The 24,501-nt window shown below is 34.9% G+C and overlaps 1 protein-coding gene across 3 annotated transcripts in view; it reads right to left on the bottom strand.

The window, feature by feature from the left end:
• The window catches only part of LOC120780966 (cadherin-86C), a 144,370-nt gene that overhangs the window by 16,732 nt on the left and 103,137 nt on the right, over positions 1-24,501 (bottom strand). For all 3 annotated transcript variants that reach the window (XM_040113193.1, XM_040113194.1, XM_040113195.1), the window contains 2 exons: positions 23,532-23,622; positions 21,637-21,818 (listed from right to left, as the gene is read on the bottom strand). In XM_040113193.1, coding sequence (XP_039969127.1) covers positions 21,637-21,818; positions 23,532-23,622 — 273 coding nt within the window. The remainder of the gene's footprint in view (positions 1-21,636; positions 21,819-23,531; positions 23,623-24,501) is intronic.

Raw genomic sequence — 24,501 nt, 5'->3', positions numbered from 1 at the left:
CTGGGACAATATGTCCCAGCAAACTTCAAACATGGGTATAACTTTTAATTTTGATCCAATTACGCATTGAAATGTACCCTATAAAGCCTTGAAGTCTTCTTTGATGATCAGTAACCGCATTCCGTTATTATTGACATCAATTTCCCGTTACCGAATATTTTGCACAGACATATCGCGAAATTTCATCAGTCACGCGTTGTATTTCAATGTGAAACGTTTCAGTTTTTTTATTCGTAATATTCCGCTTGCTTTACGGTTTAGGTGTGAATAAAGATAATTCCTTCGAAATTGGAAATAAATTGGATTGAAAAAGGTAAGTTTTTATATTTGTAACTACATTGGGACATATAATCCCAATAATGCATTTGTTTGGGATAATAATATCCCAATATTTGTTTATACCATTAGATGTCTACAAGGAAAAAAATTGGGTGAGAACAAAATTGCTGATTATTTTTACAAGAGGATAGCCGATGATTTTAGTGCCTCTGAGTCTAGCTATGAACCATCGGATGACGATGACGAAGATGCGGAAGTTCCTGTAGCAAACGCTAAATATGTAAGCAAATCAGGTGATGAGTCTTCTTCTGAATCGGAGTTGGATGACGATGACGGTCAAGTTTTAGGCGATCATCTTAATTCTTTAGAGAACAGTGAAGATCAGCCATTAGGCAATAAATGTAGCTGGACAAAGTTTGACGCCGGCGTCATTTTCGAACCGAAGTATATAATGCCCGTAGAAAAACCGGCTGAAGTTCTTATTGACTTTCCTCATGGTGCTTCCGACCTCGACGTTTTTCGGAAATGCCTACTATAACTAAAGTTAGCCGAAAACAAAAAGATGGTTCTAAATTAGAAGTTGATTGTCCACTAGCTATTGCAGACTTCAATCGTATAATGGGGGGCGCAGACTTAACAAATCAGAAGGCTGCAATATACGACATGAATCGTAAGTCGCAAAAATGGTGGAAAAATGTATTTTACAAGATTTTGATGCTAGCTGTGGTTAACGCTTAGATTATATTTACACAACGTCAACGCCGTAAAATTTCGCTCATTCAATTTATTGTGCCATTAGCCGAGTCAATGATAGCTGAAGGAATAAAGCACAAAAAGCTCACAACACGTCAATGTGGGGGAAGACAAGCAAAGCGATCACGAACTGAACGTCTAAATATTGGCGATCATCTTCCTATTGAACAGCCTTCTCGTCGCCGATGTGTTCATTCCTTCACAACTTCACACTTCACAAAATAAGGAAACCAGAACCAAATACGTCTGTTCTGGATGCAACAACGCTTTATGTTTTAAATGTTTTGCTTCTTTTCACAAGTGACTTAAATTTGTAAAAGGAAAAATGAATAAACAGTGAAATCCATTATTTTTTATTAAAAGTTGATATTTCATTTTTTGTTCCTTTTGGTATTATTGGGACTTATGCGTCCCACCTATAAATGTTATTGGGATTATATATCCCAGGATAACCGTAAGGATATCCAATTTTTCAGGTATGCCAAACATCTTATATTTTTGTCATACTACAGTATTTGCTGTCGTAATGATGAAAACCCCGCCTGATTTCGAAAAAAAACTCAGGGGTGAAAGGGTTAACGCTGCATACGAGTATAATAGGACAATACACTATGTGACAAAACAAAAACCAGAGGAAGTATTTTTCAATAGGAAGAATTATCCGGAAATAAAACAATTGATTGAAAAAAACAAAGACAAAGTTTTAGATTATCGTAATAAAAAAAGAACACAAAAAGTTTATGAACCAAAACAAATAATTTACGCACTGTCAAAACGACGTTCAAAAACTGAACAAAAATATTTAAAATACATATGTTCAATTTACAACCTGTCGTAAAGCATCGTAAATCGTAAAATTATAAATTTTTACACTTGTTTTTTTTTATAATTTTACGATTTTACGATGCTTTACGACAGGTTGTGAATTGCTTAATAGTTATAGAAAACCGTGAGGACACAGTTTTAGTAGAGAGAGGAGGAAGACAACATGTCTTACACAAAGATAACATTCGTAACACTCCTATTGAATTTAATAATAAACATAAAAGCATACACAGTGAGCAATCTAAAAAAATAAAAAGTTTATATTCACCGAAACTGACGACACATACCTATATGAAGATACCGAATATTTATATCATTTATTTAATTTAACGACAATAATGTAAAAAATATAAGAATATAGCTCATTTGGCAGGACACAACAGGATATCATAAACAAGAATAGAATCTCAAATTTAATTGTACAAACTATTTCACACTCAATACAAAAGAGATCAATAAACATTTTAGGGACTATAAAAAAATTTATAACTGGGACTCCAGATCATGACGATCTTATTGAAATTAAAACACATTTAAATAAATAAATAATAAAAAATAATAATCAACAAAAAGTCATTAACTCACACTTTGAACAATTAATCTCAAAGGTTGATCCTCAATCAATCTCAACAAGCCTGGTCATATCAGAAACTTTAAAGGAATTAGAAAAGCTATTGGAAACTATAAATTCTGTAAAGACAGGAAATTACTTGTCTAAATCTTTAAATTTAAATGATATAAAACAAATAATAAAAAACGAAAAGTTTGATATTCCAGTTTTAAATGTAATGGAATACTCCACAATAAATGTAATTAGAGTTAAGGATACATATGTAATCATTTATTAATATCCTTTAATAACGCAAAAATGTAAATTATTTAAAATAACATCGTTAAGCTATCTATTATATTCAAGAGTAAAAGAATGTAAACAAGCACTAAATAATTTTATATGTAAAACCAACAAGGATGTATTTCACAATTAGTGCTAAAAGAAAAAGCAAATTGTAAAACTATTGAAGAAACAAATGCAAATATCACACGAACTTCAACAACTCACAGCCAACTTTACATTATAAAAATGAGGGCATTTTTTATAAGAGAGAGGAGAGTTAATACCAGTATCAACGACAGTTATACACAAGTATATGAGAAACGCTGATAAAGCCAGTTCTGCCCTAATCAAATAAACAAGAGTATCAAACACAAGACTTTGAACTCATACCCGAATGCGAGACATGCATAGGCCGCATGATAAACACTTGTTTACAACAAATAATAAAATTAGACATAAGCCACAAAGCATGAATATGTTATCTGCTTAACCCATATATAACCCATAGCATAATAAGTATATGAATTAACTAGCGCGCGAACAGAACATTGGTTGAGATGGCGCGTAGCATGATTCCACATGCAGGAGGAGATTTACCGTCTAAAGACCAATAATATGTGGTCGTTGGTGGATCTACGGAAGGGCGAAAAGGCTGGGAGTGTGCTCGAGCTTCAGAAGTCTTTGTATGGCCTAAAAAAAGCAAAGTGGTCGTGAATGGATCACAAAACTCAATGAGGTGCTCCTGAAGATTGGACTTGTTTCATGTTATAGTGAACCGTGTTTGTACACACTTCGTAGTAGCACGGATTTCAGCATGGTCTATGTTGACGATTTAATTGTTGCCAGCATATCTCCTTATGAAAGTAATCAACAAAGTGAAGGTATCAATTGCGAGCGAATTCGATGTAGTAGATGGCGGTCAGCTAAAGCATTCCCTTGGTATAGAAATAGAAAGAGAAGGAGCAACTGGAAACGTTACTATTGGTCATAAACAGTATATTAGAAACCTACTCCACGAGTATGCTATGAGTAACTGCAAGCCAAATATTATTCCGTTGAGCGCAGGATTCCAGGTTAAGTGTGACAATGATGAGTGATCGCGAGCGAAATAGAAAAGCTATCAATCTCTGATAGGTTCGCTGATGTAAGTATCTTGCCATAACAACCCGGCCAGATATTTTGCACTCTGTGCCGAAATTGTCACAACATAACGCAAATCCTCATAAGGAACATGAGGTGGGTGCCAAGCAAGATTTGCGATACCTTAAAGGCCCTGCTGGACTGAGTATGCATTACCAACGGACTGGAAAACCCATCGAATGTTATGTCGATGCTGATTGGACTGGAGATTGCATGGACCGAAAATTGTACTGCAGCTGGAATATTCGTATGGCAGGAGCAGTGATCTTATGGGAATCAAAAAAATAGGGCGTCGTCAAAATACTGAAGCGGAGTACATAGCTTTGTCAATGGCTGCTAAAGAAGAAACGTATATCCGTAAACTCATGAGCGAGATGGGTTTGAGCGAAGTATATATCAATAATGTCCTGAACAAGAACTTTGGTAAAAATAAGCATAAGAATTGTATTAGTATGATGGGTATATATTAAAATGAAAATGTTAACATTTAAGTATGTAATGACATATTGAGTTGAGAAGGAGTGTGAGAAATACTCAAAACATGTACATACATATATGCATATAGTATATGTATTAGAGTGATTCAAAAAAAAATTTTCTTTTTTTGTTTGGTACTCGGAAAAATAGGTTCCTAGACACGTCTATGAGTTTCATCATTCATCATAATTTTTTTTCATTGAGTTATAAAATTCATAAGAATTACAAAATTTTCTCAAAAATAATCAAACTTTAACTGTTAATATCTTTTAAACGTTTGGGTTTACAAAAAAATCATCATAGTCCTTTTTTGTAGAGCATTCCATTTCCTACAAAATCTAGGGAACAAGATATTTTTTCAAGTAGTTGGAAGCGAGATATAAATTTTTCTATCTGATAATAAGAAAAAATAGAAAACCGTTAGGCGGAGGACCTTCCCGTTACAATTAAAGACTCATATTTGGAGAGGCTTTCTTAGAGGTGTCTAGGAACCTATTTTTCAGAGTACCAAACGAAAAAAAGCAAATTTTTTCTTTGAATCACCCTAATATGTATATTTGTAACTGTAAAATCCCGTTGCCTTCGAGCAACAAGGTTTTCTTTTATTTATGTATGTGTATATTCTAATTTAGCCTTCAGTCTGAAATAAAGTGTACGACTAAGACCCCTTTACTATGCACTTGATAAAAGCTTCCTGATTAAATAAAAAATACTTTTTTCGTTTCAGATAAGAAGCCTAGCCAGGAAGTTGACGGAAGCAAAAAATATCAATCAACGGGATCATTGACTTTTCCGCCATTTTTTTTAAATAAAATAATTTTTATCTAGTAATTTAATAATACCGCTTAATGTATGTATATGCAAATAAATCGGATGTGATCTGTTTTTATACTCCCATAATAAAAGTGGAAAAAAATTACCTTTTTTGACGGTACTAGAGATATCCCCCCTTAAATTAGATGTATTCCGATTTGGTGAACTCATACCGAAATGACTGATTGGTAAGTTCGCAATGACAATGCAATGATCCCCAATAGAAATCAATGCTTTATTGATAGATCTTAGCACACTGTACTTTGTCAATATAATATATAATAAGTCAATAAATCTTTGTCATTATCTCATAAGATTTGTGATCAAACCAGGAAACATGTCGTCAGTACTACAGCGAATAATAGACGAATTTGTGCTCCTGGCCTACTTCAGCAAGCATACTGTCCAAATGCAGTCGTAAATAAAAGCACTTATTCTGCCTTGGATTGATTGCATATACGGTGAGCGTAGTGTCTGGTGGATTTATAGCATAATCAGGCGGCATTTCATTTAATAATACGCGTAGCCGTTTTCGAGATGCTCAAAGAAATAATGTTAAATTCACTACGAGCAGTGGCGTAGCTAGGCAATCAAGGGTATAGGTTTGGTTAATAAAACGAAATAGAGAAGATTCAAGGGCTTATTATATAAAGGTCAGGCCTACCAACTGACTAAATAATAATTATATTTACAATTTTTTCTTAGCTTTAGGTTTCGCAAAAGTATCAATGACTTCGTTTAAATTGCTATTCGCGATAAAAGTCGAGTATGACTCGTATTATTTCTTAAACATGTTTTATTATTGTTTAAACTAGTAACCAGTACAGGTAGATGATATAATAAAAACATCCGTATCACTTCAGGTTTTAATAACAATGCAGTTTATTGTGAAAGTCTTTCAATTTGTATAATTTTTATTTAAAGTGAATTGATACCTTAAACGCTTTCAAAATTGAATGTTCCAATTGTTTGATCGGGGGGGTCGGGTGCTTCACAATACAAAACTGCAGTGCGCGGGATTGTTGTCGAAAACGAAAGAATATGAAACGAATGATGGTGTCGACGCGGCGCAGTATAGCATGGAATCTCTTGTGGACGAATGTTAAGGATGTATATACATAGATCGCTGCTGCCGATGTTCAAACCGTAGCGCGCGGGACGGGTGTCGAAAAAACGAATATTGATGTGCGCATTGCGTCGAACGAATGTGTCTGCTTTCTCCTTGTCCATCCTTTTTGATGAGTGGGTGTATAGGTATGGTGAGCTGTGTTGGTGTCATCAGCTGTGGTGTATTAAGCTGTCTTATTAGGGTGCGCCAGTTTTCCTGGGTAGAGTGGATGGATGCTTAACTCATTTAAACATCCTGGGCTCCCTAGGCGAATATTTTGCCTAGTATTGCGTGTGTATATGCTGTTGCATTTATTTCGGCAAACTGCTGGTAGAGTAGCTGAAGCGCGGAATACGTTCTGAGAGCAGAAGTATTTCTTACTCATATTTATCCGTGTGTGTAGAGAACGGATTTTGGTTTGAAACATACCACATGTATTTGAATGTGCATTTTAATATGCGGGTAGGTGCTAAAGTGAAGAAACTTTATTTTGCGGGTTTATTTGATTTTACTGACAACTTTTTGTATTTGCCATTTTTTCTTTTTGTCGTTTTACATTATTAAGTGGATTATATATTATTTGCCCTTTCTGTATGAACGGCAATTGTTTGCATTTAATTTATTCTCGGCTAATGAAGGATAGTAACTCCACGCCTGGCTCAGATATGGCCAGAACGGGGTACTCCTTAGCCCTGGAGTTAGGGCTGTAACAATAGAGGGATCTTGCGAGAGAGTGACCGGTGCGTATGCATTAATTTGGAAAGTAGTAGCCCGCCACCGCTCTAGGATTTGTTCAGAATTTTTTTTTGTTTTCATTACTGGCGAAAGCCATCCTGCGGGGCCGAAAAGTTGTATTTCTTTTAATATAGTGACTGTCAGAAGTAACATTAACTTTGTTTTTTATACCAATTTGTGGAATATTAGAAAATTGTGGCTCTCGTGGTGGTCGTACGACGTACCGGCCATTATTTGATCGAGTAGTTGCGGCTTTCCAGTAGCTCTTACACTGCTGATCTTCTAGAGTTTTATTTAATATTCGTGGAAGTTTCCCTATCTCTTGAATTTTCCTTAATTGTGAATTAAGGTATTGATTTGATTTTTTCTCAACTTGAGTTGGTATGGTCTTAACTAGTTTTGTAACTAGTCCACTTTGTGTTTCGCTGTGTAGCGTTTGAACTTTTTGTGCCTTTGAGCAACAGGGTGTATTTTGACAATTTTCGGGATTTGCCTTAGCAATTATACTCATGGTTCTTTGTGTATAAGCGCTTCTTTGGGGTGAGATAGGATATCTGCTGTAATGAAGCATAGAATTGTATCTTTTGCGACAATATAAGCAATTAAATTTGCTTTTGCAACTTTTCATATTGTGTGTATGGGACAAGCAGTTTGTACAGAGTCTTTTTGATCTGTCAAAGTTGTTCCTTTCGTTAATGTTTAATTTTTTAAACTTCTCACAAGATGTAAGTTTATGCCCTCCTTTTCATATGTAGTTCGCATGACGTTTGTTTTCTTTGTTATGATGTGAACGTTTGTGTTTTGTAAAAGCTTTTGTTTAAATTTTTGTTTCTTCTAGCTTGGGGTCTATTTAAGCTTCCATTTTGGTCATGTTTGATGGTCTTAGTTTTGATTATTTTTTCTTCCAACTTTTCCGCAATTTCATACTGGATGGTGAGAAAATCTTTCATTTGTTACCACGTTGGGCACTTTTTTCGTGATGAGAGCGATTGCTCCCATAGAAGTACTGGTAATGCGGCGGTGCAAATGTTTACCAGAATTGGGTTCCAGCTATCTGTGGGAATATTTTGTGTCGACAGAATCGACAAACAATTAGAAACAGTGGATTGTAGTGTTACAAATTCTTCACTTGTTTCTTTCTTGATTTTAGGCAAGTTTAATAGTGTCGTTACTTGCTTATCGACCAATATTCTTTCGTTTTCATATCTAGCTTTTAGAGCTTCCCAAGCCAAATTGAAGTTATCGTCATTTAGAGCGAACTGTTTTAGTATTATACCTGCTTGACCTTTAGTTTTGTATCTGAGGTGATACAATTTTTGCGCTTGTGATAATTGAGGATGGTTTATGTGCACGGCTGTAAACATGTCCCGGAAGGACGGCCATTCTTCATAACCTCCGTAAAAGGTTTCTGTGTCACATGCGGGCAGCTCGAAGCAGATGCCTGAACTTGCCTTTTGACTGTATATTTGTGGCAGCTCTACTCTACTGTGGGGAGTAGGTGCAATTGCTTTTATTAGCTTTAATTGATCGGAGATCATAGCTTTCGTTTCTTCATACTGGTCTAAGCAGTTTTCGTATATTGCGTAGGCCGACTGTTTTAAATTTTGTGGTAGGTCTGAATCGTCAGATTCTACTATGGCGTCATGAGCCGTTTGGAGGCGAGTCCAGAAATTTTTAATATTTTGGCTTTTTATTTCTAATAACGATTCAGAGTTTTCTTGAATCGGTGAAGCGGCAAATCTAGTGCAGTATCTTGTTAAACAGTCACTTTCTGAAATAAATTTAGCAACCTGTTTTGGGCGTGTAGCTCCTGCAGGTACATATATTTTGATTATTGTTGTTGTTAACCATTTTGCAAAATAATATTATTTATTTATATTTTAGTTCGAAAATATATTTGAATTGTTAATTGTTATTAAAAAACCGCGCTTTTTTTAATTAAAATATTTGTTGTCCGAATGATTTGTATTTAGGTACACCTTAATATTTGGACTTTTATGTACTTATGGTTTGTGCAGTTGAGAGCTCGTTGAAGACATCAATGCGCTATTTACATAAATATGCACGAATTGTTTGTGCTAACGCATGTGTGCAAATGTTTGGTGTAACGTTTTGTGCAGTCTTTCTTGTTTTTGTTTGACAAAGAACAGGGGTATTGCTGAATATTTGCCAATGTGGACTTTGGATATATACATAGTTACTATATAGTTATATATTATATAGTTTATTTTGTTGAAATGATTTTTATTTTTGAAAAACTAATTAAAATTTATAATTTTAATAAAGTAGAATGTAGTACCCGGTGTAGGGTATTAAATTACAGGCAGATTTTATGCCGTATGATTATAAGTATATGTGTATGTATGTATGTTCGCACTGGGAAGCTAAGTGCACTTTAAGTATGTTTTTCAGTTTGAAAGACAAATTGTTTATTATGCACTGTTTTAATGTTGTTGGTATCAACATATGTATATGTAGTATGCACATATGTAAGTTATTTATTTATTTGTTCACATTTAAAACACAATTATTATTTGGCAGCGAGCCGTGTGTTTATTGTTGGAAACCAAACTTAGAATTAATTACAAACATCTTCTTACGCCTAATTTATGCTAGCAAGTCACGTTGCACGTACAGGTGCATTGAAGTCGTTGTTGTTGTTGAAAAGCAGCACTGACGTTCTCAAGTAGCGGCGGCGCTGTATCGTCATTTATCGTTTAACCGTGGGATAGCGACCGCTGTCCAAGTCGCATGCTTACGTAAGCTTTTAGTGGTTCGTTATTTATAAAAGCTATGTAAGCCAATTTCGGCGTATGTTGCGTTAACTCCTCCCCCTTTAGAACATGCAGCGTCCTCGTTGGATGTCCTTGAAATATAGTCAAGTGTAGGGGTTGATCCTTTCGTTGGTGTAAGATTATTATTGACCTGAATACGAAATTTTGTTTTTCGTTTGAGGAGGATCTTCCTTGCTATCATTACAAACAGGGCAAAAAGTAATAGTATTATTGCTGTAGATCCAGTGAATAGGCTGATTTTGTATTTAGTGTTGATGCATTGATTTGTTGGATATTTGGTACGTTAAGGTCCTTCAAATATTGCAGAGAGAGGACTTCTTCGAGATGTGCTGTAACGTCTGCTGATTTGATGATAGCTGGTAGGGGTTGTGCAAGAACTTGATTTCTATTTGTATAATTCTTGTTTTCAATAGTTAAACTTGCGTTATCGTATTTTATCAGGAAGGTTCCCTGTAGACTTATAATCTCGGTGTCTATCTTCAGGGACCCATTATAGCCGTTGATAAGCAATAAACCAGGTGTTACCTCTTTTATTGTAGGTATGTGGTGGTTATTGACTAAAGTACAGTTGGATGCGTAGCCCTTTAGTAGATTTGGTACGCAGCTGGTTTTCGTGACTTTTTCTAAATTATCTTGCTTACAAATTATTAAATCGTTAACATTATTACAGCTATTTTTGACACCAAATATGTCTTTATTACAAACAATTAAATTTTCGGATTCAAGTTTAATAGCCTTATTTCCTAGATTTACAGGTTTTGTTATTATTGATTTACAAAGCTCTTGACTTGTCAAGGGAAATTTTATAATATAAATGATAGATGATAAATTTGATGCAATTTTGACATCGCTAAATTCAATAGCTTCGATTACATTTATGTAAGGCGTATTTTGTTTTTTTAATGTTTCCTTGATTACAACTAATTCTTCATTTGATAACATAAACGAGTTTATAATTCCAGCTTTCGCCCACTGGATAGAATAATCTATATTTGTTAGCTCTTCTTTAATTAAATTTAATTTTCTCTCAATACCTTTTTCTACTTCTAATTTGACAATGTCATTTGACTTAATTTCATTTAATATTACATTAGAAATATACGTCAGATTGTTTATTCTTTCTAGAATAGACTTATTAATTAATACTTGTTGGTTATTATTAACTAACAGGTTATTTATTTTATTGTTTAATATTCTCAAATCTTCATGGTCTGGGGATCCGGCCAATCATTTCCAGGCTGTGCCAAGAGAATCTATTGCTCGCTTGGTTCTTTTGGGTTTGAGCTGGGATAATAGGGATCGGATGGATTTTTCTTCTTGGGATAAGAATGAATAGCTACGGCCTTTCCTTGTTACGTAATGTTCTATTGAGGAATGTATTTCGTTGAGCACGGAGTCATATAGGTCGAGGTTAATGGTGTGTATCAATCTGAATGTCCGGTCTGGACCTTTGCGGTTCCTATTTCAATCGTTACTAAGTGGCTGTTCGTATAGTCCAAAATTTTAACTTCTACATTGCACAAAGCAAGCAAGATCCTGAAAAATTGAGTGTATTATTATTATTTTTTATGAAACTTTTGTGAACGGTGCGACCTGATTTTGTTACAATCGTGTTGCCTTTGTCTTCTTGAACTATTTCTTTTTTATAACGGGGCGTTAATTTATTGCCTAGTCTTTTATTTATTTGAACGTAAATAGCGTCTTCGTTATTGTATGTCTTAAAATCAGTTCTATTCTTATTATGAAGTTCTAGGTCTTTTTTCTTGTTTGTTTTTGAGACTTTTAATATTTTCTTGTCTGTCTAATCCGAAAGGATAAGGTCCGACTGTTCTTCCAAAAAATACTTCTACAGGCTTTCTTTTTGTGGTGGAATGAATGGAATAATTATATTTATACAAAGACCTATTAAGAAGATCTTCAAAGTCGGTATGGATTTTCTCTGCCTTAGTACATCTCAGTACTTCGGAGAGTGTTGAATGGAATCGCTTTATCTGTCCGTTTATTGAACTTTTGTACGGTGGGGTTTTGAAGATTTCCATTCCATATTGGTTTTCCAACATGAAGCTTATAGAAGCTGAGCTTAATGATTTTTCGTTGTCAATCACGATTTTCTCAGGAATTCCAAATGATGTTAAGATTTCTCTTAAGGGTGTTTTTATATCTTCGGATGCTCTAGAAGGTACGACTTTTGCTTGAGCATATTTTGAGAACTGATCTATTGCTGTGAGCACTATCTTACTATTAGTGTAGTAAAGGTATATGTGGACAAGTTGGCCTGGGTAATTGCGAATCAGAGTAGCTTTCAGGATGGGTTTTACGGGGTGTCTTTCGTATTTATTTTCTAAGCAGATTTTACACTGTTTTGCAATTCGTTTTATTTTGGCGTTCATTTGTGGGAAATAGCATCTTCCTAAAAGTTGTGCTTTATTTTCTGTGGGGTTGCGATGAGCTCTATTGTGTTCGTTGATTATTTCCGTTTCTTGTGCGGATTCATCTATAATGTCTTTTGTAAATTTTCGAGTGTAACGTACCCTGTATCTACTAAAATGAATTTGATAAATTGTTTGGATTTTGCCTAAGATGCTGTCTTCAGTTTTTATGCAATTTGTTACTGAGGGATTGAGATATCTTTTTAATATGGTAGCAAGACTTTCTTCCGTAAAATCTCTCTCAGGGTATTTTAAATTGGTATGAAGATGGTTCACCTGTTGAAATAAAGATTTGATTTTTAAGGGATTGATTGGGGCGTCAGTATATGGAATTAAGGTTTGAGCTGAACTTTCGTCACTGTGTTGTGTTGCTGACATGGAATTTATTTGCTGTGGTGGTCTAGAAAGTGCGTCTGCCACAATATTGTTACTGCCAGGTTTGTATTTAATCTCATAATTATACTCCTATAATATCGATTTCCATCTTTTCAGCTTATTGTTGGTATTTTTGTTACTGAGTGAATGTGTTAACGGTTGATGATCTGTGAAAATTTTTACTGTGGTTGATCCATAAAGGTAATTCCTAAAAGTTTTTAAAGCCCATATTATGGCTAAAAGCTCTTTTTCGTTAGTCGCGTAGTTTTCTTCAGTTTTTGTCAATGTTCTGGAGATGAACGTTATGGGTTTGCCGTCCTGCTCTAGGACTGCTCCTATTGCGTGGTTTGATGCGTCGGTTGTCAAGTGAAATTCTTTTTCGAAGTCTGGGTATTGTAACATGACGTCAGAAGATACTAGTGATTTTTTTAATTTATTAAATGCTTCTATTGCTTTATTATCGAGAGTAATTTTAATTTTGGATGAAAGATTTTTGGACATACGTCTCTCTTCCCTTTTCAAAAGTACGGTTAAAGATTTGGCAAGTTTTGCATAATCCTTAATAAAACGGCGGTAATAACCAGATAGTCCTAGAAAAGATCGGAGTTCTTTTAAAGTTTGTGGGGGTGGGAAGTCTAAAATTGCTTTTACTTTTGTTGGATTTGTTTTTATTCCGTTTTGAGAAATGACAAATCCTAAAAACTCAACTTCCGTCTTTAAGAATTCGCATTTGTCAATCTGCATTTTCATGTTAGCTTTTTGTAGAGTTCGGAAAATTGTTTCAACATTTTTTAGATGGGGGTCTTCGTCTTTGCCAAAAATGATTATGTCGTCTATGTAAACGAAGCATATTTTGCCGATTATTCTCTGAGTATATCGTCTAATGTTCTATGAAAAATTGAGGGTGCGTTTTTTAGGCCGAAGGGAAGTCTGGTAAATTCATATTTACCATTGTTGACTGAGAAAGCTGTCTTCGCAATATCCGATTCAACTAATGGAATCTGATGGAAGCTACTTTTCAGGTCAAGAACTGTAAAGAATTTGTTTTGTCCGAGTTGAGAGAGTACCTCATTTGTATCTGGGATAGGATAGCGATCGGCTATCATAACGGTATTAAGATTGCGGTAGTCAATTGTACTTCTTTGTGCCAGATGCATCAACTTTTTTCGGTACTATCCAGATTGGGGAGTTATAGGGGGATCGAGAAGGCCTTATTATACCATCCTCGAGTAATATTGTCAATTGTTTTTCGACTTCATCCTTAAGGGACATGGGATAAAGCTAATATCTGGAATATACTGGATCTTGAGTGGTCGTCTTAATTTCGGCCCTTTCCACGGTAGTGTACGTTAATTTTTCGTCTGGGTCGGAAAAAAGTTGCGGGTATCTATTACATAAATTTCGAAGTTTTTCTGTCTGTCCAAGTGTGAGATGTTCCGTTCTAATTTCGATATTATTTATTGATTTTGCTGTTTGATGACGACTGTTATGTTATTTTTTAATAGCATATAATTTTTTGAAGTGAAAATTATTGCTTCTAACTGCTTAAGGCTGTCATTACCTAGAATTCCATGAAAGGATTTAAGGGTAGGTAGAATGAAAAATTTTAGATTTTCGTCGTTAAGTCCAAAAAGGTTAAGAAAAGTGTGATGCGTGATTTCGATGTTCCCTCCTACTGAGCTGGCATAGAAATTTTCGTTGTTTGAAATGGGGATTTTGGCAAGTTGGGGTTGAATATAGTTCTTGTTAGAACCTGTGTCTATTAAGAATTTCAGGATTTCTCCGTTACCATCTTTACATTGAAAGTAGGGTAACGTTGAATTTGTTAACCTAAAAAATGAATGTCGGAGAATTCGCTAGAATCTTCTGCCGGGGTATTGTCGTGTGAAGTGCACTGATTATAGTAATCTTCCCATGGTTGTCCGTCTTGCTCTTCGTTCTGCTGTTCTGGATCATTAATAGTATTATCAACGGGTTCAATATGGTTAATTCTGTGCTGTTTGTATGGTTGGTGTACTTGGTTTGAAATCGTGTTCAGTCGCTTTCCGGCGAAGCCGTTATTGTTCGGTCTGTTCATGTAATTTACTTGTTTTGTCCTTTGCGAATCATCTATTTCCATTGGAATTGGGGGTTTGGGTTGAATTGGTCTTGGTGGTAGGTTCTGTTGGTAATTGGGTCTAGGTGGCGGATTTTGGTATTGATTGGGTCTTGGTGGTTGATTTTGCGGGTAGGTTAGGTATCGTTGGTATTGAGGATACTGTTGATATTGGGGCTGTAAAGTTTTATATGCTGTTTGTTGCATGAGAGGCTTTGGATGTGGTATGTGGGCAAGGCTTGGGTAAAAGGCTTGCGCTAAGTGCTGTTGCTTCCTTGGTGGAAGTGGTGGTGGGTGTGATTTCCGGAATGGGGGTTGGTTCCCGAAGGCGTGCTGAGTTCTGAAGTTTTGGTTCTCCAATCTTATACACAACTGGAGTGCTTGGGGTAGATCGGTCGGCTCTTTAATTCCAAGTAATTTTGGAAGTTCGCCGTTTAATCCCCTAACAAATGTATCCAATGCTTTATCGCGGTAGGTTTTCGTCGGTATGTTTACGGACTCTGATCCTATTTCGAGACAAGTAATTTTGTTTAAAATTAAGGAAAGATGTGAGAACACATCTTGGTAAAATTCGTTTATTGTTTTATTGCCTTGATATAAAGATGACATTTGGTATTCTAAAGAGCTGATGTCGCGTTTGTCGGCGTAGTGTGTGTTGAGGCATTTCGAAATGGCCTCCCAGTCTAGAGGAGTGTTGTAGGATTCCAAAGCGACGTCGGCATTCCCCGTGATTTTATTTCGTATGACATTTAAAATGCCGAAATAACGTGGAGTACCTTTTTCGCTGTTGTATATTTTCAGGATTCTCTCAACACTTTTTTTCTAAGAAGCGAACTCTCTTGGATCACCAGAAAAGTCTCTTAAGCACCTTACAATGTCTGGTATCCTATCGAGTCCTGTCAAGTTTCCTGCGTGTCTGGGGTCTATTGTTTGATTAGTTACTATTGTGCTTGTTGGGTGGATAATATTCTGAATCAATGATGGTGCTTCTGCCGAAATCACCTGATATACTATATTGCGAATTATATTGGCTAATTCTGGGGTTGCCTGGGGGTTAGTGGATGGTGGTGGTACATTGGTATTAAGAATGAGACCCCCCATAATGGATTCGGGATTGCTCATTTTGAAGTTTTTTAACTCGAAAAATTTGAGAATGATCAAAAAATTTACATAAAAATTAAAATTGTTACCATGTAACCAATTTGTAACTAGGTTTTGTTTTTATTGGATTTATCAATCTCTGGAGGGTCCCTTTGGTGGTGAATCGCAGAGTTGTTTTTAGTGTTATAAGAACTGGAACTGATCCAGGTTCTTTATTTTATTTTATTATAAGCTGAGTCAAAATTTCTCAGGTGTACCAACATTTTTTTGACGGTCGAGCTTTTAACGTTGAATAAACGTTTTTCAGTTCACAACAATAAATAAAAAATACAACTTGAACAATTTTCCAAAATTTCAATTATTTTTCAAGTTATTGTTATAAACTTTTTTTTGCATGAGTTTACAATTTATTTATTTTCTCAGGATGGATAGCATCGATCTTGCTCATTTTTAAAATAGCTATCGTTAATGACTTTCTCTTCCTATTTCAATTTTTTATTGACAGGAAAAACGTTATTTAAAAAAGTTATAAACAATTGTTATAAACAAATTGAAATAATTTAAACTTCTCAATCGATTTACAATATCGCTTCAATTTAATATTGTTGTACATTTTATAACACGTTATTGACAAAAAGAAAAACATGAAAGCTTGCAACGCAACCGAAGTTATATTGTTTTTGCTCCTGATGTGTAATGCGTGAAGCGCGTGTCACAAGCTTCGGGCGCGATGCCGGGTTTGCGAGCGCGCCGCGACATGTTTCGACACGAAGCGATTCACGCGTGCTCTGTTTTAGAGGAGCAATAAGCGACGTTTTCTCGTGTTCTATTAAATTTATTCGCTATAATCTCTGGCAGTGAATTGCATTTAATAACGAGACTGAGTGTACGACTCAGCATGCCAAAAGCGAGAGCGACAATAATCCAAACGAGGAAAATTTTATTGGGGATAATTGGATTAATAATCTAAAAAGAGCTCTTGCCAATCAAAATTCTCGAAATGAAAAAATTGCACTTCTGACTACAGTGCCTCTTGAATGGAGTGTTCAAATATTGAAAATTAAAATTTTTTTAGGTGCGAATTGATACTGCAGACTCTACCAACTGAACAGTTTCTGGAACTTCTTAGAGATGACTTGCCCGCAGTTGTGAAACATGATTTCTTAGCAAAGGCCCAAAGTGCTTATTTTGATCAGATAAAAAATACAGCAAACGAAGGAGAGTTCATAATAACTTTGGATTTTGCTGAAAATTATACATGCCAAGTACAAAATGCCATTCAATCTCAACATTGGGCTAATGTTCAAGCGACGTTGCACCCTTTCGTTATTTACTACAGGGAAAATTCCGTTTTGAAAAATGTGAATTACGTCATCATTTCAGAACATTTACTTCACAATGCAAATGCAGTGCATTTTTTTATTTCGAAACTGATAGCTCATTTAAAAAATGAATTTGGTTCTGACAAAATAAAAAAAATTTCGTATTTCTCGGACGGCGCTGCTTCGCAGTATAAGAACAAATTTAATTTGATCAATTTGATAAAGCACGAAGAAGACTTTGGTGTCAAGGCTGAATGGCATTTTTTCGCCACTTCCCATGGTAAAAGCGCATGCGACGGCATTAGTGGTACCGTAAAAAGGCATGCCTACAGGTCCAGTTTGCAAGATGAGGACATCACTTCCCCAAAACTCTTATATCAATGGGCAAAAAAGTTTTTCAAGAAAATCGAGTTCAGTTATTCCACAATAGAAGAGCACACGACGCATAACAAGATTTTGGAAGCAAGATATCAAATGGCAAAAACTGCAAAAGACACTCGATCTTATCATTGTTTCTATCCACTTAATGCCGAACTTGCATGCAAAATATATTCTGCTTCAGAAAAATTTGTAACTGCAAGTGTTTTCAAAAAAAAGGCTTAATAAAAAATAATGTGGATTATATTATTGAAATAATCATATACACTTTATGTATATTTCAATATAAGCAATAAACAAGAACATGTGTCCGACTTATAACTCGTTTCCAAAGATTATTTTTCAGCGTAACATTGCGCTTACAAAGCTCGTGACACGCGCTTCACGCATTACATCAGGAGCAAAAACAATATAACTTCGGTTGCGTTGCAAGTTTTCATGTTTTTCTTTTTGTCAATAACGTGTTATAAAATGTACAACAATATTAAATTGAAGCGATATTGTAAATCGATTGAGAAGTTTAAATTATTTCAATTTGTTTATAACAATTGTTTATAACTTTTTTAAATAACGTTTTTCCTGTCAATAAAAAATTGAAATAGGAAGAGAAAGTCATTAACGATAGCTGTTTTAAAAATGAGCAAGATCGATGCTATCCATCCTGAGAAAATAAATAAATTGTAAACTCATGCAAAAAAAAGTTTATAACAATAACTTGAAAAATAATTGAAATTTTGGAAAATTGTTCAAGTTGTATTTTTTATTTATTGTTGTGAACTGAAAATCGTTTATTCAACGTTAAAAGCTCGACCGTCAAAAAAATGTTGGTACACTTGAGAAATTTTGACTCAGCTGTACAAGCTTTTTGTTATAGTTTAAATTGAAAAAATTCTGTTTTGTATTTTTTTTCCTAGATCTACGCTAACAATGCACTTCTGTGTAATAAGTTGCTTAATTTATTATAAGTTTCTCTCAACTAAATTTCACTAAAAAATTTACTGTTTCACTTATTTTTATTGAATAAAACTGTTATTTCTATTCACTTAAATTCTTAATTTACGTTCTTACATTAAAGTCCAACGGCGCATTGGATTTTTCCTTTTTGTTGGGGCTACTTGGGGTCCAACGTTGTGCACTCTTCGTTGGGTGCGGGCTTTCTTCCACCGAAGTTATCCCTTTTTGATTCTGCTATCACGTCCTGTTTAGTAGTTTGAGCCGCAGCGCGAGGCACTTCTTAAGGGCCTTTACGTTGGGCGCCAGTTATTTATTTATTTGTTCACATTTAAAACACAATTATTATTTGGCAGCGAGCCGAGTGTTTATTGTTGAAAACCAAACTTAGAATTAATTACAAAAATCTTCTTACGCCTAACTTATGCTAGCAAGTCACGTTGCACGTACAGGTGCATTGAAGTCGTTGTTGTTGTTGAAAAGCAGCACTGATGTTCTCAAGTAGCGGCGGCGCTGTATCGTCATTTACTCTGGATGCGCGTGTGGTGTCGTTTAACCGTGGGATAGCGACCGCTGTCCAAGTCGCATGCTTACGTAAGCTTTTAGTGGTTCGTTATTTGTAAAAGCTATGTAAGCCAATTTCGGCGTATGTTGCGTTAACTTGTATATTAAAATTATGCATAGAGAAGTAAGAAAATATGCATATATGTATGTATGTATGTTTTAATTTTCTCTCTACCTTTGTCTTGTTCTTTTTTGTTTTGTTTGTTAATGCCTTTCATTCACAATACAAAACTGCAGTGCGCGGGATTGTTGTCGGAAACGAAAGAATATGAAACGAGTGATGGTGTCGACGCGGCGCAGTATAGCATGGAATCTCTTGTGGACGAATGTTGAAGATGTATATACATAGATCGCTGCTGTCGATGTTCAAACCGTAGCGCGCGGGACGGGTGTCGAAAAAACAAATGTTGATGTGCGCAGTGCGTCGAACGAATGTGTCTGCTTTCTCCTTGTCCATCCTTTTTGATGAGTGGGTGTATAGGTATGGTGAGCTGTGTTGGTGTCATCAGCTGTGGTGTATTAAGCTGTCTTATTAGGGTGCGCCAGTTTTCCCGGGTAGAGTGGGTGGATGCTTAACTCATTTAATTTGCTAAATGACCTCTCAACAGCTGCAGAAGCTGTAAAAGCTTCCATATATATTTTCGCTACTATTTCTTTACATAATGCTTGAGTTAATTGAAGTAAAACTAGGTGGAAAATGTTAATAAATGTAGGAATGTGTGAACGGACAATAAGACTTAAATAAAAATGTAACACTATGTAGGGAACAGAAATGACTGGACTGGAATGATAAAGTTTTATTTGTAATCCTTTTTGTAAAAACTCAGTGTTTAATTTATAAAGTAAATAGGCCATCCGACATAAATTGAAGTGAAAAATTGTGACCTATTATATCTGGATATTTCTGACTAATGAAGTTGCTTTAATTGTAATACAAATGTCGGTGTTAGGAAATCAAATAAATATTTTTCTCGATTTCGGTAATCAGCTGCTAATTCATCAAACTCTTTTTTAACTTTTCTTTGCCTTTCTTCTTTAAAATGGCTATCAAAACCATATTTTCTCGCAGTTTCGCTTTTGCTTTGCACTTGAATAATTAAAAATCAATTCTATAAATTTGCAACTTTGCTTTGGCCTCTGCTAAAACTTACTTGTCTCACCAAAATTGAAGATCGCATTTTTGTAAAGTTTTGGCTGCATTATTGACGTTGTTCAATACACTGTGCATGAATTTGCAAAGCAACACGAACTCGAAATTTAGTATTTCTGTTTTATTACTACTCGTAACTGCTTCACCACGCTCATCTTTAGAACTATTTCTGATAATGCTTTAATACGGATAATATCAAAATAACGAAGTTGACTTGCGCTTTTCCGCGATATTTCGCGTTATACAATGAGTTGTAGCCGAAATCTATAGATTTGACAAGATTTATTGACTTAACGGACATCAATATGAGTGGTAAATACAAATAAAATTGCACCACTATACAAGTATTGACCTATAAAAATAGTTTTTTGACATTAGTTTACTTACCCCTGATACAGCATTAATTTTTTAACCGTTCTCGAAAAAAATTTTAACTCGAATCCGCAATAAAACGCACATCGACGAATAATAAAAAGCACATGTCATGATCAAATTGATAACACTGCTAGCCTACAGAAAGAATTTAGGGGAATTCCCTAGGTATAACTTTTAAATTACTCTCAACTTTGTTGTCATGATAAAGGTGGGTGGTGCAACATATCATATTTATTTTGAAAATGGGAGAAATTTCCAAAAGTTCAGTTCGATCGAGGTTGAAAGGATTCAAGGGTCCCCTGAGCTGGAGAGCTTCGGGGCACTGCCCCGCCAAGTCTCTAGGAAGCTACGCCACTGACTAACTTTTTAAAAAAAAATTTTGTCTACAAGTGGTTAGTTATGGCAATTTATAGGGTTTCGGGTGAAAGTTACAGCTTGCACGGATGGACAGACAGACAGTCACCGGATTTCAACTCGTCTCGCCATCCTGATAGTTTATATAGTATAGATAACCCTACATCTATCTTGCTTAGTTTTGTGTGGGACGCACCAACGTTAGGTGAACATGTTAAAAGAGTATAGAAACAATGTTAGCGAATTAAATTCATGAAACAGAGTATGCAGATACCTAATTTATATGGCATAATCCTTATCTTCTTAGCTACCAAGTTTTGTTTTTAAAATTTTACATCAGTTTTATTATTGTGAATGGTTCAAATGACAAAATAAAATAAGAAATTATTTTTTCCTAGTGTTGTTAAAACATAAGACTTTTCGTTTTCACAATGTCTAGTTAGTAACCACCTGTGAGTTAAGGTCTGGCGAGAAAAAAAAATTTCTCCTCTAATAAAGAATCATAACACTGTACCCCAATGGCTTCCCGTTTGTATGTGGTATCGTTTGTACGATTTGCTTGTGAGTAACGCTTAGCGATTCGAAGGCAACTAATATTATTTTTAATGTACGACTAACATCCATGTTTTAGCGAATGTAATATTTTGATTAATTTAACTGTTGTAACGAACTTATATATATATCAATTCTCATAATGAAAAGTTATTCTTCAATTTCAATAATAGACGATGCAGATATTTTGATTGAATACAAGGATAAAAAGGAAATTTATATTCACATGCCTTCGTTGCTCTTCTGCTGAACGCTTACGGCGATTTCCCTCATTGTTGTTCAACGCTGCCTGAATGTCGTTTTCGTTAAAGTGGTCGCGTCCATTGTGGAACTCCCAGTGTGTTGGTCTCGTTCGCGAATCTGTTGGTTTCTCGGCGGACCAGGCCTCTCGGCGTCCCATCCATTCAGCGACCTGTTTAAGTTAAAATTTTTCAAAATTACATAAAGTTATCTATGTAGTATATATCTACATACATATATGAAAATTTTGTAAACAAATTTCTAAAAAGTGATATATAAATGCGTTTGTATTTACTGGTGCTGTATATGTATTTAGATTAAGTTTTTAGTCCGACACCACTGAGATGCAACCAAGGATAAAAGTTGCTCACTACACAAGATAAGCCAAGAACTTGAAGCATATACTATGTCATATATGTAAAATTGTAGGACGATTGAGAGCTACTGAGGGACTAGTTAAAAATAGTAAGGTAGGCAACTTAAAAGGAGAATTTTATCACATCAATACATATTACATTATTATTAACCCTTGATAATATTGAAAACTCATGTATAGATATGACTAGTACTCAAAATCTATCAATATTAGTAACAAACGGAAATTTTGCTTTTTCAAAAGCATGCACTAAAATAATGTTAATAAGCCTCTACTAAATGTCCAAGCTCCTCCTATTTGTGGATTTGTGTTGTGTTGGTAAAATTGAAGAAATTTTCAATTATAAAATTTATCTTACAAGTTAATAAACCAGAGTTCAACTGCTTGCTGTGTCAATAATACTATTAAAAAACTATTTGATGACGGATCGGGCACAGGTTTAGCGAAGCAGTAGTAAGCACTTGTAGCCAACATTTCAAAGCGACCATTTGTTGCCTTGGCCCCTTTCCTAATGATTTTTTGAACACTTTCTCAAGAGATTACACCCAAAACTGAACCAAGCATGTATCGAAATAATGATGTCTGTTAATTCAGTAATTTATTTTAGACATCAGCTTTTAACTTTTTATTATTTCGTATATGATATATGTATGTATTTAAACAATTTAAGATTGTACGTAGTAAAATAGGATAATTTTTAGCTAAATTCATAAAGAATAGCAATGGACAAAGAAATACCTTTAAATTAGTATCTAAATATATGTGTATGGATATGGGCAGTAGAGCTGGTCTATTCACTTTCTATAATATCGCGTATGCGAATAATGTTCTTCAGATCATTATGACCAACTTTGCCTAAGAGGCTATGAGGCTAAAACCGGTTTCGGGTTAGCGATTTTTAAGGCGAAGTTTAAAAAATCTGAATATCCGATCTGGCTGATTGCGATAAATGATCAATAGCATATCAAAATTCACCTCAGAAATAATTTTCGTTCGGATATCTCAAAAATTGATAAACAAATTTTTATAATCCCTAAAAAACTTCCACAGACTGAACTTGTTCAGAATTTCCCGCATTCGCGATTTTTCTGGTTTTTGATTCTCTCCTGTGAATCGACCCACTCTAATATTACAGAAAATAGAAGTTCACAAGAAGATTTAAAGATTATGAGTTTTACAAAAAAAAAGTTAAAGAAAATACTAATGCAGAGCAAAAATGATTCAGATGTTACTCTGGTTAGTATTCCTACAGGTAAACCCGAAAATTTATGAAATTACGCAAAAATGTTTATAGTCCAATTTAAAAAGGATGGTCCACATAAGTGACTACATTTAAATAAGGAAACAAAATAAGATTACTTAAAACTTCGCATACGAAACATTCAACAGAATTTTTTTATTAAAAATGTGTAGGAAAGCTATAGGTATTTTACATTTACATTTTTGTGCCAAAAGAGATGGAATTACTTGCAAAGGAATATATATAAATTTTACAAATTCAAAATCTACCTGAACAGATTTTGCTTGTTTTCCATTTGCCATTTCCCTATGCACTAGGTGAACATCGTCTTCAGTTTTAATGATATTAACTATTCTCTTGCTACAATAGAAAAAGAAAGAATTATAGAAAAATAACTTATGGGTAAATACAGATAAGAATAACATAAATACTTATAATAAATGTGAAAGAATAATGATCTTTCACAAAAGGTTTGATTTCCTCGAAAAACATTGTATTAACACCCTCTGTATATATCTAACTTAATAACATGATTCTGCTATAACAGCTGTACATATAGAGGCTAATCGATGAGCTGCATTTTCTTCAGTCAAAATATCTCCATATGTGACGCAATGGCTTATTGCATAGGTATTACACATCTGATGACTTTTATATTCTTCGACAGTGTTCCTGTGGAAACTATGAGGGGAAAACTAACATTTTCACACACTAACCGGGTATTAGACACACTAGCCAGATTTCTAAAACATTTGTTCACACTCATTTTTACTCACTCTGAAGCGTTTCCGAGACGAACCAACAAGCTCTCGGGTTGCTCCCTGTAGTTCTACGTACATTCTCGTTGAAACCCGATAATCGACATTTTGACACACTAGCCGGGTTTCTATGTGCGGGGTCACATTTTTTTTGGTTCAATCCTTCTTATGTACGTGTGAAGCTTGATCTCCATATGTCATGGTATATGTTTGAAAGTTGTTTGTTTACGACGCGAAAAGTGCGTCATATGATTTTTTCCATGGAAACGAGTTGCTTGAAATTTTGTGTTTTCGATGGATTCACGGCTACAGAGGCGTTGAAAATGTTTTGAAAGCGATTAGGGATTCTACTTTATAACAGAAGTATTTCTTCCACTCAAGTATTCAGTCAGGGTCGGCCCGTCGATATAGGCAAGTTAGGCAATTGCCTAGAACGCAAGAGTTTTAGATAGGCGATTTTTTTGTTCCAAGTTTTATTTAA

This window comes from Bactrocera tryoni, unplaced genomic scaffold (assembly GCF_016617805.1).
Source record: "Bactrocera tryoni isolate S06 unplaced genomic scaffold, CSIRO_BtryS06_freeze2 scaffold_25, whole genome shotgun sequence".
In the NCBI taxonomy this organism is placed as follows: domain Eukaryota; kingdom Metazoa; phylum Arthropoda; class Insecta; order Diptera; family Tephritidae; genus Bactrocera; species Bactrocera tryoni.
The sequence above is the reverse complement of the archived record's forward strand: the minus strand, read 5'-3'. Positions and strand labels throughout refer to the sequence as shown.